The sequence below is a fragment of the Pochonia chlamydosporia genome, assembly GCF_001653235.2.
Source record: "Pochonia chlamydosporia 170 chromosome Unknown PCv3seq00012, whole genome shotgun sequence".
Taxonomy (NCBI): domain Eukaryota; kingdom Fungi; phylum Ascomycota; class Sordariomycetes; order Hypocreales; family Clavicipitaceae; genus Pochonia; species Pochonia chlamydosporia.
Window position 1 is genome coordinate 208,406 of NW_019154047.1, and position 16,870 is coordinate 225,275.

The 16,870-nt window shown below is 48.8% G+C and overlaps 5 protein-coding genes across 5 annotated transcripts; 3 read left to right on the forward strand and 2 right to left on the reverse strand.

Moving 5' to 3' along the window:
• Positions 1-1,599: 1,599 nt before the first annotated feature.
• On the reverse strand, positions 1,600-2,483 carry VFPPC_14928 (NUDIX domain-containing protein; the record flags this gene model as incomplete). The annotated part of the gene is made up of 4 exons (XM_022428940.1): positions 1,600-1,786; positions 1,867-1,994; positions 2,055-2,266; positions 2,336-2,483. 4 exons carry the CDS (start codon positions 2,481-2,483, stop codon positions 1,600-1,602), a joined length of 675 nt encoding a protein of 224 aa, XP_022283995.1.
• A 3,946-nt stretch (positions 2,484-6,429) lies between these two features.
• Positions 6,430-8,449, reverse strand: VFPPC_11522 (kinase domain-containing protein; the record flags this gene model as incomplete). The annotated part of the gene is made up of 2 exons (XM_018289683.1): positions 6,430-7,146; positions 7,202-8,449. 2 exons carry the CDS (start codon positions 8,447-8,449, stop codon positions 6,430-6,432), a joined length of 1,965 nt encoding a protein of 654 aa, XP_018137102.1.
• Positions 8,450-8,723: 274 nt separating this feature from the next.
• VFPPC_11521 (hypothetical protein) lies at positions 8,724-9,394 on the forward strand (the record flags this gene model as incomplete). The annotated part of the gene is made up of 2 exons (XM_018289682.1): positions 8,724-9,060; positions 9,108-9,394. The coding sequence occupies 2 exons, from the start codon at positions 8,724-8,726 to the stop codon at positions 9,392-9,394; spliced, it is 624 nt and encodes a 207-aa protein (XP_018137101.1).
• Positions 9,395-12,200: 2,806 nt separating this feature from the next.
• On the forward strand, positions 12,201-13,295 carry VFPPC_11519 (hypothetical protein; the record flags this gene model as incomplete). Its single annotated transcript, XM_018289680.1, has 1 exon — positions 12,201-13,295. The coding sequence occupies one exon, from the start codon at positions 12,201-12,203 to the stop codon at positions 13,293-13,295; it is 1,095 nt and encodes a 364-aa protein (XP_018137099.1).
• A 2,382-nt stretch (positions 13,296-15,677) lies between these two features.
• Positions 15,678-16,472, forward strand: VFPPC_11517 (ankyrin repeats (3 copies) domain-containing protein; the record flags this gene model as incomplete). Its single annotated transcript, XM_018289679.1, has 1 exon — positions 15,678-16,472. One exon carries the CDS (start codon positions 15,678-15,680, stop codon positions 16,470-16,472), a length of 795 nt encoding a protein of 264 aa, XP_018137098.1.
• Positions 16,473-16,870: the final 398 nt, after the last annotated feature.

Genomic DNA, 16,870 nt, shown 5'->3' on the forward strand with positions numbered 1-16,870 from the left:
TGACGCAGATACCCACGACGAATGCGGCGCAGCCGGGGCGATTCATCACTTCTAGCGTAGTGAAGCCAGGAAGACCTCTCTAGTTTGTACCTTCCGTGGATGACTCGGGCGTCCAGTTGGGATGCTCCAACCAGACTTGTTTCCCCAGCCTTAACTCGCGTGGCCTGGCCAGTGAATTGCCTTGGTTTAGCTGTTTTCCACCCAAACATCACGAAAAGTCCTCGTGGCATAATGTCCCGGCGGCCCAGGTAGCAAAATCTCGACAATTTTAGACCACGACCATGCATCTGATTGTGCCAGCGAAGCCTCACTCGGAAGATCACGAAAAAACTCCTAGCAGGATCTACCTGGTCACCAAAGCTGGAATATCATAATCATTCCACTTGAATGATCACATTGACATCATTGCCGTATGCGGAAAGCTCGATGGAAAGTGCTACCACCCCAGTCATATGTGGCTAACTACATGTTTGGGCGGGCTAGGGGTCGCCAACGCATGCGACATCCAGACACGTGGTGCCACAAGAACTTCCATCCGGCCGACGCACTTAGGTCTGGCTAGAACTTTCCTGTTGGGTTGAGGTGGAAATTTCTTTGTGGCCACGAACCAGTGGGGCGTACACAGAACAAAGACTCTTGGGACGGTCCCGGGTAGGGTGCGCTTTCTACCTCGCAGTTTTTGAACCCCACCCCCCAAATCCGGGGAGAATATGGTGTCTCCTACTGGCTTTCGAAGAACATGCCTAGAGAAGGAACACGTACGTAGATATTTCTAATGAGCTGCAAGCCATCATGTGTAGTTAGGCAAAGAAGATGGAAGCTTTGCAGCGGCCATACAGCCCTCTACGACTCAAGTTCTGTGCTACCTGCTTGATCGGAACCTAACCCAGCCAAACAAACTTCCGTCAACACTCTATGTGCAAACACAGCACAGCACTGGGTATGAGGGTAGAGCAAGCCGTCGGAGTACTTCATCATCGCGCCGATCTGCCTCTCCCCTTTCCAGCCATTGATCATGGCATCCGGGTGGGTCGCAAGTGTTCAGTCAAACGCGCTGTGGAATCCATCTTGTAGGGAGGGGAAAGTCAATGATACCAAAATACTTCCTTGTCCTTCCACCATAACGACTTGCCAGGACCTATGGCCATTGGTACCCAGTTGGACGGTATTTCCCCATTTTTGCTCTCCTTTATAGACCGCTCTGTAGTATGGCAATAACGGCGTTCAGACACACACCCCAGGTCACACAATCGTAGACTGTCGGCATTGCTTGCAACTACATACTATACTCATCTATCAAGCAATGTAATCATGTTCGTCGAAGAGCTACCGGAGCCGGGGCGGTAGAAATCATATTACCGCCAGCGGTTTATCCGGGTTGAAAACACTAGCACATTACAGCATCGCAGGTGGTGTCAGTTGAGACCGGCACCATCCCACTAGACACCAAGATGCATAACTCTTCGGGGATGCTGATAATTCGTTCAGAGACCATTTGCCTACGGTACGCATCCACCAAATTTCTTCACAGGTGCCCTGAAATGTCATATCTATCCCTTATTGACAACGGTCCTTCTCCCTGAGCTAGATAAGCCACCTCTAGGTCGCCAAGCGAATCACAAAATGTGGTTGAGTTCGACAGTGTAGGACTCGCAACAGAGACTTCTCAGCAAACGCGTAGTCTATTCCCTCGAACCACCAAGTAGCATGGCGGTAGTTGGCTTCGAACGTAATGACTTTGCTTAGTCCGTAAAGCCGTAATATGCTTAGCAAAACGTACATCCGACTTCATCACACTTCAGTAATGAAGGGCTCCCATGTACCCAGAAGGAGAACTACGCAACCTCCTGTGTAGATAGTTCGTACCAATTTGCCCTTTGTCCAATAAGGTGGCGCAAAGGCAAAAACAGGTCGTTGGGGTTGGTTCTATACATCCCGATTATTTCGCGTTTCGATTTCCACGCCATTGCAGTGTAATTGTCGGGCTCCATGATCTGCAATTGAGGCATCAGCTTGGCATTTCTGAGTCCAGGACAGGATGGTTCGGTACATACAATTGGCTTCGCCTTGGGATCTGTCATGGTGGCAGTAATCCATAGGGAGATGTATTCCTTTTTGTCAGGAGAAGATACAAACACATCATGAGTGGCGTCCAAGAGTTTAGCATTTGCAACGATTAAGCCAGTTGCTTTCTTCATTTCGCGCACCGCACTGGCCAGATGGTCCTCCCCAGAGTCTATCAGACTTCCCGGCGTTCCCCACGTCCCTGCAGACGACTGTGTCAGGCTTGGCTACAGAGTTCACACATTCAGACACTAGGCTCTTCATTACTCACCATCTCCGTGGCTGCCTTTGCGCTTCAAAAGGAGAACTTTGCCATCCTCATTGAGAGTGATTACGCAAGTACCAACGCGAGGACGATCATCGGCTTGGGCGGGCGCGGAGGCGGCGGCAGCGGTGGATGGAGCTTTGGATCTGTTCATAGCGATATACACAATGGAGTGAGTTCAACCAAGCCCGGGATCTGCCCGTCTTTCTCACGACATTTAACGTAACTCTATGCCGTCCCATGCCGTTTGCTTCTGTCAATGGACGGCCACCAGCAAGCCACCTCGATACGCGACGGTTTTGCCTCAGATGTTGGCGGAAGGTAAAACAGGACATCGAACGGCTTTCAGCTGATCATAACTTCAAACCGGTGTCTCTACATAGCTGAAACGTGCTCTTTTCGACAGAGGGCATGTGACTTTGCGAGACAGTACTGGGTATGCCCGAAGTGAGATAACAGCCAAATAAGGCTGACCGTTTTGCACCGGAGAATTGCACCCAGAACTTAAGTGCTCAACGCAGCGCAGCGATAGTAATTGCAGAACAGCAACTGCTTATGGCTCGAGATGTGTGAGGGAATACCAGGATCTAAAAGAGCTAAACGGGAATTCTCGCTGGCTGATTGACGGATACAACTGTCGCTGCGCCGATTCGGCGACGAATCGGCAGGTGTAGGGAAACTTCAGGGTCCTGAGCATACGTGAAATTCAGCAATGCTGGACAGGCTGCCGCCCGAACTACGGATCATTATTGCGGAGTTTTGCGACTTCTTAACCTTGTGGTCTCTCACCCGAGTGAGTAGAAGGTCTCGTCAGACCTGCATAGCGAAACTGCAAGAACGCCGTTCTCAGCTAGGGCATCCCTCTATCGTAGGATGGGCTGTTCGCTGCTACGACCAAGATCGAATTCTAAACTTCCTTCGGCAAACTCAACATTACAGGCTGGAGTACTGCAGGCCGGAAAGGTACAAGCATCATGACTATCGGCTAGAATTTGCGAGTCCGCTGTTCGTTGCAGTTTCCAGGGGATTTCACAGCGTTGTGCTGTTTCTAATAGAGTCGGTTAACCCCCCTCTTAGGAGTTCGAAAGGGCACTTGGACCTGGTGCTACTGGAGATGGCAATTTGTAGGGGCCACGGCAACGTCGTGAGAGTGTTGGTTGCCAACGGCGCGTCTCTTGACTTTCGACAGTCTAGTCCTCTCCATCTCGCAGCGAGAATGGGCCACGAACATATTGTGAGGTACCTGGTACAGGAGCAGAAAATTGACGTCGACCTCCGAGACGAGACTGGCAAGACGGCTCTGTCACGCCTTTGCGAATACCCTTATGATGCATCCAAGCCACGGCACATGGCAGCTTGCCTCATTGAACTTGGCGCTGCCCAGGATACTGGCATCATCCATAATATGCCTTTCCTTCCGATGAGCTGCCGAAAGGCATTTTGAGCATTAGCTGAGGGGCAGTTGCGGAAGGTACTATAGTTTACAACTTCAGTCGTCACGGTCGCTGTAGATGCCATAAATAATAACATCGTTCCACTACGTTCTCGTTATCCCGGCTTGCGGGTAGCTGGCATAGAACTGCTTGTATTTGAAATCGCATCCTATTACGGTAATATGTCGTTGCATACCGCTACTGCCTCATCAAAATGGGTAAAAATGGTAGCGAGAACTTCTACAAATCCTCGTTGGTCACACGGTTTTGCCAAGTGAACAAAGATTCCAAGGTTTGAACCCCCCGCTGGGAGGCTTCCTTGGTGCTTCTTTTTCGCTCGTCGTTGCCTTGGCAAGTACTTTATGCTCGAAAATGGCTATTGTATTGTTCAATATTTCAGTAAGACAAGTTCCCCCTGCCCAGAAGCGGCTGTATGATACTCAATCTCCGCTTTCCTGCTAATTGAGACGAACAACCGTTGCAGGCCACTTATGACTGCAAGGTGTCGTGAAGTTGACTTTTACAATGAACTCCTGGAAGTGTTATATATTTCATCAGGTCTACACCCTGGCCAGGGGGGAAAAACAGACATTCAACTGGGAAGACATGTATAGGAAACGTATAGCGACCAATTGGAGACAAAGCCATATTCTGAACTCTACTGGTGGCACAAGCGAAAGTGACAACGATTGCCAGACGAGCCAATCTGGCAGTGACGACAGCATCTCTGACCGCAACAGCGATGCCGGGGTGCATTGGAGCAGTAGCGACGACAGTGATTCCGACTACATCCCCAGTGACACAACAAGTTATTGTAGTGGCGATGACGGTGACTCATACTATAGCCCCAGTGAGGTAGCAAGTCATTATGGTGGTGGTGACCACGATTCACTCGATAGTGGCTATTACAGCGCCACAAGTTGCAGCAACAACAGTGAGGCTTCTTATGACAGCGATCTGGGAGCCTCATCAATAGACAGCGATGCAAATACGCTGAGTAGCAGCAATGAAGACTCCAGTGAGACGAGTGAGAGTGACGACGACAGTCTGGAAAGTATGCGGAAACATATATGACACAAAATGGTGAAATGGCCAAGTAAGCCAGCAATTGAATGAATCAAGAACACGATACAAGATGTATAACCTGTTGAACATTTGTTCCATGTCGTGTGAAGAGAGTTGTGGACAAATTTCTTACGCTTTCTACGGATTCCCCGTGGGATAATTGCCCAGCTCACTTGAACTTCCAGCGTTGACAGGAATTCGAAGTGTCGGCAGCTATAAGTGCTGGCCTTGATAATGACCAGCCCATTTGAAGAGAGAGAGTACCGTATCCCCTTCCAGTTTCTTCGCCATTTGGTTGACGGACACTCCACAAGTTCACTGCTCAAGGATGTCCGTGAGCACCCTCGAATTACACTTGTTTGCCAGCAAAGGCTGTGGAGATAAGGTAGCTTTTTTTTTTTTTTAACTTTATCCTGTTTCAAGTGCATGTTCATATCCTGTGATTTTCACATCGCAGCAGGTCGCCAACGAATGGAGTCACCCAAATGTGGTTCCGTAAGTGGCACCGGCGAAACGCCGCCAAGGCGGGAAGTCTATAGAATAAGGAAACTACGCACAAGCACGTAGTGGCTCACACCTGTTTATTGATCCTATCAACGATTGGTGCTGTCACAGACCCAAATAGAAAGGTCGAACACAATATCAGCTCACAACACTGCTGCACTTCGACTGCTCCTCTGTTTTCCGACGCACAAGTCGAGGCCATACGCAGCCTCTATGACACCAGTCTCGCCCGTAAGGTACAGCGTCTGCACCGGCAACAGCCACATGTGTATTACAGATTGGGCATTTTGATTTCGGGGAAGTAGTCGCTCCAAATATGCGTTGGAAAAGGGAAGCCGGCTTTTGTCCTGAAGCAGGATACGTTCTTGTTTGTCCTTTCACCTTGTTGATTTGTAGATTGCGGTACGTCTTTGAAATCTTTGTGGGTTTGTATTGCTTCCTGACGGGCCAGAGGCGAGACCTCATTCCCGAGCTGAGCGCAACAAGTTGTTCCATTGTACAAGTATCGAATGTGAATTGTCGGAGAGTTTTAGTCAAACATCGACAGTGACTGAAGTGGAATCGGTCTATCTGGGCAATACAATTTAGTACTCAAAACAGACGACCGGGAGAGGAATGGGGATCAACACGTACAGATGCGACAAACGATGAGCACCTGGCGCCGTATCATCTGAATCAATTGCTGGCCGCCCTATAATTCGCAATAGCCTGGGTACGGCGGAATGAGTGTGTAGAGATTCAACAGGTCACCTGTTTTGTGATTGATGACACGTAGATCAAACATGAAATGCTCAGCGCACATGAATCCTGGAGTACATAGCTGGTCCTCGAACAGCATCGAATGTATGATCTATAAATATGCGCAGCTGCATGGATGTGCCCCGATGACAATTCCTGACGCAGTTGATCTTGGGCCAGGATTTTGGGAAACTTGGCCCTGGTCTTATGGTGGTACCTCGAGATAAAAGTCGTAAGTAGCTGCTTTTGATCATGTCATCTACAAAGGAAAACAAACAAGCCGAAAAGAGCTGGCAGACGGACCCAGGAATTCGCTCTCATCCGTCAAAGCTCTGACAGTTGTTCCTTTGCCAACACCTCTCATTCACAGCCAGCAATGGACTCAAGCTGATTCAGGGAGCCACACGACCGATGCCTCAACAAAGCTGCCGATTCAGTCACCAAGTCTTCAGAAGAAAGTCGTCGGTCCACTGTGTTTTCCAGCATTCGCTCAAGGAGGACATTTTCGGGTGTACCTTGGTCGACCAGCAAACCTTTTTTTATCCGTCTTAGCATAGTTGTCGTCTGATGGACATACGCGTCGCATTTCAACGCCATTGGAGTGGTTCGAGGAAACCTCCAATCAATTGATTCAGGGAACGGAATTCGTCCAAGAACGCACGCAAAAACCACTCCCAGTGCGAATATGTCCGCCTTCGGACCCATCTGAGCGGGACTGAAGTCTGCTGTCAGGTGGTCGAGTAGGGCCTCCGGTGCGGTGTATCCAGCGGCGCCAGTTGTCTTTAAGTTGTTTCTGCCCGACTTATCGTGGCCATAGTCAAGATCCAATATTACAAACCGGTCTGATGCCGGATTATACCCAATGGTGCTCGACGAGATGTTGAGATGTACCTCACCAAGCTCCTCATGGATAAAACGAAGACCTAGTGGACAGTCCCGAAGAATTGCATCAAAGGTCTTTGGATCACCTTTGAACATCCCTTCCATATCCATATCTAGAAGCAGTGGCGGGTACGTAAAAGAGACGTATGTATAGCCGAGACGAGTATCGAAACTCCACACCTTCTCAACTAATGGCTAACCGCGGTGGATCAGACGTTACGATCTAATATTCGCGAGAGCGGGAACTTACGTGGCTCCAGTCCTCTTCCACCATGGCTCTTTGCCTTCGGAATCTTTTGTCCACTTCCTGCATGGTAGTCTCATGACTAACGAATAAGTCTCTTACAGCCACCAGCCCATGTCGAGAGTGCACTCCTATTCGGAGGGACGTGAACTCCGTTGTCAATATCTTGTCAGATAAATCGAGTGTGTACGACTCATTGTTGCCGCAATCCCCACAAGATTGGAGGGTGTACTTCTTCGCGGTAATCTGAAGCTTCGTAAGCGATTCCGTGGCATATGCGAGGACGTCCTTGATCATCGCCCCATCGTTGTACGAGTCGCATTGGCAGATTTCCCGGTTAACCTCACGAGACTCCTCTTCAGTAGCCCCGTCATGGTTCTTGACATCTTGACTTGGGAGGCATCGCATGTATTTCCGGCCTGACAGGCTACCGGTGACTTCCAATGAGGCTCTTCTTTTCTGTTGCACGGTGACGTCGTACGCAATGCTAAATACAAACAAGTCGATGAATGAGTTGTCCGAAGATAACGACGAAATCCTCCAAGCCCCCACGTCTAGTTCCAGCTCGTTCTGAACTCCTTTATCTAATGAGATTTGGCGATTCATGTCGGGCTCGGCGTCAATAAGCTGACAACATTGCAATGGTTCGGCCGTCAAGTTTTCAACCTTGACACAGCTAGATCTTGGCTGGAAGAAGGCTCGACAAGAAATGTCGCCCACTCCGAAAGAGAATGAAAAGGTCTGCGAGGTCCGGTGCACGCACCACGAATCGGGATCATCCAGAAATTGCTTGGCACAATCCGAGATCGAAAGTTCCCCACCAATGGCCGAAAGCACAACTCCGGCATCCGAAAGAGTGTTCAACCTCCACCTTTTTATCTCGGAGACGAGCCCTGATCTACTAGCGATTGTTCTTGGGCTGCCAAGAGATCCTAGCCCGTCGAGAAACGCAGCATCGTCATGTATTCTGAAATTTTTGGCTGTGAGAATTTTGTTGTAGTGTTGCTTCAGTAGCGAGAAGGATTCTTTCGTGGAGGCTATTACATCCTCGTTCCCGTCTTCCGGGAAAATACGTCCGTAATACACCCCATCCTCTTCCAAGTATATGCTGGTGGGGCTGGCGGGAGGCTGATTCTCTTTGTCCTCCCGTCCGCCATATCCAACACAGGGCCAGTGAGGAGAGAAACGATCGGAACTCGATGGACTCGGCACAAATGTATAATCTATGCTTGATAGTGTTTGTGAGGTCTGCATTCGGAGTGGTAAGTAAAGAAACCGCCTTCTGACCCGAGGTGCTCCTTTAAGTAGCTTGGCGGAAGGATTTGCATGGTGTAGCCATATCTGTACGCGAGTGCGGCTGGGTCGATTTGATGCAACTCCAACCGCGCGCTTATTGCCAGTGGCTGCGAGACGAAACAGCATTACACCCCCTGTCGCCAAATACGAATATCTTGCAAGAGATTCCTCCGACCTTTTTGACGGCTCGTTGCCGAAAAATCCTCAAACACAGAAATGAATCTTGAGAAATATGGACGACTGCAACGGCAATAACGACAATACTTTTACCATCCCCATTATTCCGCATACAGAGTACGAGATGCTTTGCGTACAGGCATCCAGAAGAGCCGGAGGTGATCCAACCAAAAGCAAACGAATTATACAAGATCACTTGGAAAAGGAGCGGCAGAAAATCTTCATAAGAGCCAGGAGAATATCGTTGCAGGCGCAGTTTGATGATAATATATCCAGTGAGCTGGTGCCCATGATCTTGACCGTGGTGTCTCTAGCAAGGTCATTGAAGGAAAAGCAAATCGCAATTGCTCAAGCATTGGGCTACGAATTTACTGGGGACGACCATTTCGTTGGTAAGTATGCGCAGATTTTGGGAATGGCTGGTGCTGACACAGAGTAGTTGATCCAGAGGGAAAGAATGGCATGGATAACACATTCGAGAAAGAACCATCACATTCATTGTCCTTGCCAACGGCACCTCATGTGGTCGATGTATCTCCTCCGCCCGGGAAAGTGAGTCCAAACATCAAGCTGTCGCAACGAAGAACGAAACCTCAGAGAAAAGTCTGGAAAGGCCAGTCTGCGCACACGCCCAGAGTTGGAAATCGGCAAAGTGCCCGTCTTGCGGCCCGACGTGCGACCGCCCGTCTTGGGGCCAGCGCCCCTGGCCGAAAGCCCAACCCATGAGCTTTCAGACTCCGGCTCTCTGGTATAGCCGTAATTTTAGCTATGAAATGAACGAAAATGGGTAGTGGTGCGGATTCGCTCACACTTCGCTTTCCCTACTGGCACCGCATGCAAGGTGTCGCACAACTTTTCGCTGGTCGAGTCAAAATTCCAAGTACGCGGCGGGGTGTGTTGGTGTTGGAGAAGGATGAGTAAGGCTAATACAGAGTGCTTGTTGGGTGTCGGATAAAAGAATGGCTTCAGCTGGCTGCCCACTACAAGGCCTCTTGTGTCAAATGTCCCGGCGGCTAGGGCTTGATTGGCTTGGAAGCGTCGGCGACGACACCACCCACCCGAGGACAAATCTCCCGGCTCCTTACAGCAGCGCCTATAACAAGTGGTGACCAATCAGCAACTATCGCGCAGTTGCCAACCCGTCCAAATGTCGCACAATGCCTGGGAATGACGATAAAGAAGTCGGGCCGCTAGCATCTTGTCAACAGCGACAACGATCGGAAGCGATTAGGGGCACTGTGCTGGCATGCGGTCTGTGTTTCCGGTCACAATATCCATTGTACTCGAACACCATGGTGAGTCTATTCTGTGTTGGTGTACGGCAATCCGCGGTGACCGCAATTGCTTCCTCTGCACTGGACTCCCGCCAGTACTCGTGGTGGCACGGTCATTTGAAGCGTAAAGCGCCTGACCAACCCTCCCAATGAAGCGGCTTCGTCATCTCCCAAACTCAGCTATGAAGTGAGTCTGGTGGGGATGGCTGGAAAATACCAGGTCGCACATCTTCGTTGTTTTTTGTGCACTCAGAATGTGCCATCTTAACATTCACTAGTGGAGGTCCAACAACTAGCCAGCAAGGAAGACTTTCCTCATGAGCCACACTCAAAATGACAACCACTTCTTGCACCGGTACATGCGGCTATAGTGGTTTCGTTTATTTTAAGCCGGCAACCGTTAGATTGTGCAATTTTATGATGATCCGTCGGAGCAGTATGACGATGGTGGTATTCGCGACCAGAAGGCTAGAGCGGAATATGAGAGGTGTTACAGTGGTCGACTAACTGGAGGCTCTTTTCCTGCCCTGCGTCACCACAATCCGCTGCTTGACCTGCGATGGACAGTAGCTGTCCTATCATATCGCACAAAGGCGACGGCATCTCGTCAATAGTTCACACGCATGGTTATCCCGCATTTTCAGCATCCTGTCAATTATCTCGCGCTCCTTGTCTTCCTGGCGCCTTGTCTGTCCCAACCTCGTCAAGCCAATGAAGGCCACCGACCTTGGGAACCCCGTCTCTCGTGACTCCACAAATTTCCCTGTGATGATGACCACAGCGTGGCGCCAACGCATTTGGCGCTGGCTTCCTTCACCATCTGCGACGACATATGCGCCCCTTACCCGTGCGGGTCCCCACAGAGCCTGTTACTCTATTCTGGGGAGTCGTTGAATCAACTTCCACAGGGTTGGGGGGAAAGACGGAAGACGTGCTTACTAGATGGCACATTTGAACCTACCTTTGCGTTAGACGGAGAATTGCCAGGCATACTCAACACGGCGATATGCAAATCGTACTTTCATGGAGATCTCTTGTATTCAACTCAACATCCAACGACAGTCATTATTCTGTCCATCAGAAGGGCATTCATCCTTTATTTGCCACTCCTGGTCGTAGAGAACACCAGGATTGCGACATTATGTTGAACTTGCCGCCTAAAAATCTCCTCCTGATCGTAGATCCTCGAGTCAGAAGGCGGTATTAGCTAGTTTGCACAAGCTTCTAGAGCTACTACTTTATTAGGTATTTACACCCTATTTGTATTAATACAAGCGCAATACCGGTACCCGAGAGTCACATGGGACAGCTTTATCGTGGGCTGCTAGAAATGGCGAAGCCAAGACATCCCTAGCTTAAATCGCGGCAGGCTCGTCTCGCGGTGATAGAGCACTTAGTCTGGCTATTGAGTACGGCCATGGGCCATTGCGGAACTTGTCCTACAAAATTGCTCAATTGATCTCAACAAGAGGGACAAAAGGGAAAGCATGTATCGACGAGCGCTAAGGGGATAGGAGATTGCGTTAGGGCCGAGGCATACATTGATGCTACACACTATAGAGAACGTTAGCAACCTGTGCAAGCTCCAAGGAAAACTGCGCGAATCAGAACAACTCTGTGGACGGGAGTTTCGGGTACTCTGGCAATTTTCACGTGCCTAGCTTATGCTGGACGTTTCCTAGAAAAGGCACACACTGGTTGATGTTGCAAAATCGGCCACTAGCCCAAACTTGAGAACTGTGGTCAGATCCCTCCTGAGGCCACCACAACCTCCACAACCAAAGAAATGGCCGACCATTGCCTGATTTAGCCATAACCAGACTGACGACGGACTTGGCGCATTACGCCGCGTTCCTTGAAATAGCCAAAATCGTCGCAGCAAAAATTGGCCAAAAAAAGCTTAAAGCGTCTTGTTTCGATAACATCAAACTCCCGATCACAGGTGGAGGAACGGCATGGATTGAGCTGCACGAAAACTAGAGCTCAGTGGTAGATCCTGACCTCGCTATAATAAGCTGGCGCCGTGCCTCTGCTGGCAGGAAAACGGGAAACGACACCTGTCAGGACCACAAATACACAGAACAATACTGGCGTTTCCGAACCATGATGCTGTGATATCATTATGAATATTATCGTTATCAATAATTATTGTAATACCTCTTTCTCGAGTTCGATGATTTGAAGTCCATTACAAGACATTACAGTTTGTGAGAACCAAACCTCCGGCGCGATTGCGAGGACCCGTGGACCACGTCGACATGCTCGGCCAGCCACAAGATGAACTTCCACCGCCATACTCCGAGACCGGTTTTCCGCCAGTAAAGAGAGATAATTGGGCAGACAACTATTATAAGGTCATATGCCAAGCCCAGTCCAGCGGTTGTTTGAGGGCTGTCCCGCAAAGGCATTGGATATTGGTCATCGACGACAATTGTCGATTAGATCCGTTCGTGCACACGGCGATTAAATCCTTTGTTGCTTGCCTTCTTCCAATCTTTCGGGCATACAAAGCAGACGCACGGTTGTTCTTCGCCTGCAAACGGAACAATGAATACGAACCTCTTTCCCACGATGACAAAGACAGAGCTAACTTTCTCGAACAGCTCTTGTCTTCGTCAAACTGGGGAAGTGCGCTTAATATCGCCCAGCAGAATGAGACCCTTGACCATGAGGAGATATACAATTGGATGACGCACCAGGATGGTACTTTAAATGACTTCTACGAGCTGCTGTCGCGCATCCAACATGAGCTACACCCATATCGATATGGGTGGGACATTGAAGGAGTCGGTCTAGATAATGAATCCATGGAACTGCTTTACGAGGACGCTTTGGAAAATCCGAAACCGCAGACCCATGTACTCAACAGCCTGGCGCTTACGGTAAGGAGGGCGATCATGCTAATAGAGGGTCGACTCGCGGCAAAACATGCCGCTCTGCCGACGGAAGTCCTCATTCTTACTGGGTCTTCGCTGCAGCAATCAGAGGTCAACAATATTCGGGAAGAGCTGAGGAATGTCAAAGGAGGTAATCTAGAGGCTGGAATATCCACTTTGCTGTTTGTCCATTCACGCGAGGATGCAATCATAAAGCAACACAAAAAGCTGCGAAGTGCCAATAAAGCCATTTACGACGCTACGCATATCATAGTATCTGAGTATCTGAAGAACGGCCCTTCCAGGCAACTTTTCGGCAAGGTCCTCAATCGCCACGACAAGCGTTGGAGAAAGGTTCTGTCAGAAGGGGAAAAGTATGGGTTGGGCTCTCTGGCCAGCGAAGACGATGTTCACTTGCCGTCCGTTGATGAGGCAGTCACGGCTTTGAGGAAGTCTGCAGAGGATGCCTGGTGTTGATGCACTGGTTGGTTGCTGGCTGCGAAAGAAAGGTATCTACATTTCTTGCTTTTTTCCCGACTCGGTGAATTTGGTTATGGACAAAAGCGGAAGGTGGGGTAAAGTTGTACCCCGCCAAGATGCTGAACTCCAAGTCTGGGGATGAAAGAGAGTTGCAATTCAATTCAGTTTCACCGGTCCATCTTGACGAATGTTCCACTTGCCACTTACATATGTTTGTTGGTAACCACTTCGGAAATTTTCTTTGGTCATCGTCGGTGTTCTACGAAAAGCGTGCTTCCTTCTCTCGCGTAAACCAGTCTATGCCAGTCAATTAGTCTGCTGTTGCAGCCATAATTTCACCAATGATATGTAAGGAACACAACATTTTCGTTCAGTGACAGTGTAATTTCAGTGCGAAAAGGGAGATATGCCGATAATGGCGATGCTCCTTCAAGCTCCCATCATCTACATATCCATTTCGCCACGAACAATTGCCATGGCATAAGGCACAACTCATATATCGGAACCTGATTTCACGAGCGGCTTGAATGACATCCGCAACGGCCAGAAGCCACTGTGCAATTATGCTGAACCCAGTAAGTATGACATCACTCTAAACTATGGACCGTGAGCACATTTTTCCCGTCACCTGTCGCTTTCGTCGCATCGCCAACAACAATCCATTCAACTTTTGCTCATAAATTGTGGGCTGGTCAGACATGCTGTAGCGAACACCAAGTTTATGCTCTGTCTAGAATAACAAATGGCTCGACAAGGTCTGCACCCAAAAGGCCGTTGAAGATTTTTGCCAATACATTAGAGGATCGTTCCCTAGCATTTGAGCCGCGCTTTTAGTCGTGATTACCTCACATGAGTTTGAGATAGCGGCTTCCAAGAGTCATATGACCGCGCGAATAAAGGTAGACTTTGGGTATGGCCGGCTTCCTTGGTCTGACGGTATCCCCAGTTCACCATGGCATCGTTGCCCCTTTTTCGGTTATTTGTGTGATCTAGATACAAGAGGACGAGCGTGATAAAGAAGAGTGTTATCTGTATTAGGAGGGCAAACAGTGGTTGCAGTTCAAAATCCCCGCCCTCTGGAAATGTAGCTGTTCCAATGGCGAAGGCCAGATGACTGAGAAAGAAGGTTATGGAATAGTCCTGCTGAACTGTGAGTCGCCAAGCTCCTATGCGAAGGCAAGAAATCTATCCGTAGTGCCCACCTGATAAGTAATCGCAAAGACCATCCCAAAGACTAGTATGCTCCATATGAAGACGTATCCGATAACGTGGGCAGCCAGCTTTGCCTCTGTCGGTATTAGGATGCCACCATTCCAATAGATCGCCACAAACGTCCAAGCAAGCGGGCCTGAGATCATCGCTGCATGGATAGGTTTGGGGTATGTGTTGCGCAGGAAATATAAAATAAGTAAACCAAGGTAGTCCATGGCCAATACAACCTCAGCCCAGAGAAATCTCCCCTCTGCAAACAGTATGAAGAAGGCGGCATTGCATAAATTGCGGAAAGAGAAATATTTGGTGATGATAAGCGCTTGTGGGTCGTTGATTTTAGACAGCAGTGAGACCAAAGCACCGATCTGCAAAGCGAAGAGACCTGACCTTGATTCATAGCCCGAGTTTCAGTATGCATTCTGGGCATGGATGTAATAATATGAGTATGACGGAACTGACCAGAAAATTCGTACGACTGAGGCGTTCAGCGTAAATGCCGTCGAATGCAGTTCATTCTGCATCCAAATAAAAGGCTCAACGCGTAAGATAATTGCAACGGCATTTACATAGGTTAATAAGGCAATGTATTTCCACAATGAAAGATCTGCGCAGTCGTCTATCTCGACTTTCGCTCGGAAGCCCTGCGTTTGTTTCATTTTAAGATCATAAAATGTATAATAGAAGCAGGGTGCGGATTCCTGAAAGAAAACGGACAGAATTTGTTGTGCTGTGCTTTTTACCGTCCGCAGATACCATGTCTTACGGATTTTGGCTTTAGGAAATGAGTAACAAGAGTCTCTTCTTAAGTTCGACGAAAAATTGCATTGCCCATTGTCTCGTACAACGATTGTGGGGGTTGAAAATGCGGTTGTGTTCCATTCCCCAGGACAACCTTACCTGGAGAAATACCCTGTTCTATTAGGGGTATGTTGAGCCGCTCGTTATGGCTATTAACTGTACGGCTGCCAGAAAGTGCCTCTGTACAGTGACGTGTTGGTGTACAGTGCTAATTCTCAAAAGCCTGGACAAGAGCTCAATGTGCCACTTATGGTTGGTATCAAATCCTCTGTCTGCTTGCGATAATTAGGGTACTTAACTAACTGTGGTCCTAAAATAAAGGTTGCTGCCCTTTAGACGGCCACTTTCCCAGGCCGGTACGTTTGCGAAATGTCTTCAAGGCAAAGCCTTGGCGAGGCGGACTGCAGAGGTTATATATCAACACCGAAGTTGCCAGCTGAGCTTTGGCTACACATTGCAGAATATCTGGACGAAAGCCATATTAACTCATTGTCTCAATCGAGCCGTGGCCTCCATAAGGCTCTAATTTGGTATTTGTACACACGCAACTGCCGCTCCAGTCACACCGCCCTGCTTTGGGCCGCGAGGAACTCTGTCTTGCCCGTCATTAAGGTGCTTTTGTCTGTGCCTTGTATCGACGTCAATGCCAAAGACCATTTCAATCAGACTGCTTTGAGTCTCGCAGCACAGAATGGTCATACAACTGCTGTCAGTCTTCTACTTACAACTCCAGGAATTGATGTCAATAGTTTGGATACCTACAATCGCTCTGCTCTCTGCCACGCGGCCCAAAATGGCTTCGAACCGATCGTTGACGCCCTTCTACAGGTTCGTGATATTGAAACAAACTCTGGAACCGTCTATGAAGATACTCCACTATACCTGTCGATTGCGAACGGTCACGAGGCCATAACTGTGAAACTGTTGAAAACCACGAATTTTGGCCCAATTGACGGAGCCGGATTGGCGCCCTTGGCCCAAGCCGCTTTCCTTAACCAGAATGTGGTTGTAAATAAGATTCTTGAGATGAATACCGTAGATGCTGATAAATCTGACCACAAATCACCAAACATCGCGGGTAAATCTCAATCGTACGGAAGAAAGGGTCGCGCAGTTCTGCAATTCTGGGCTTCCTATCATGCAACACAACTCAGGAACCAGTAACGATACATGCTTTGCCAATCCTCAAACTTTCTATGAGCATCCATTATACCTAATAATGAGCGAAGACAATCAAGAAGACCTACAAAGACGGTAACCGCCGTCCCACAGGGATAGGTTCACCTCCCAGTGTGGCTTTCACCCCTGAGCTATCACAAGGTCAAAGAAAAGCTTCCTCACGTAAATGTCAATTTCTCTACTGTACTCTGGAAATACAAGCATCGCAAGCCACGCAAGTAGCTGCGAACTCTATCAGTTACCTCCGGACTGTGTAATATGAGAACTCCAACCGCCGCTATTGTCACCATGAATAGGCAGCAAGACGACAATGTTTTCGCATTACGTCGACATTAAAAGAATAAAGGAGTTTACACTCCGATAGGTGCACAAATCACAATAAT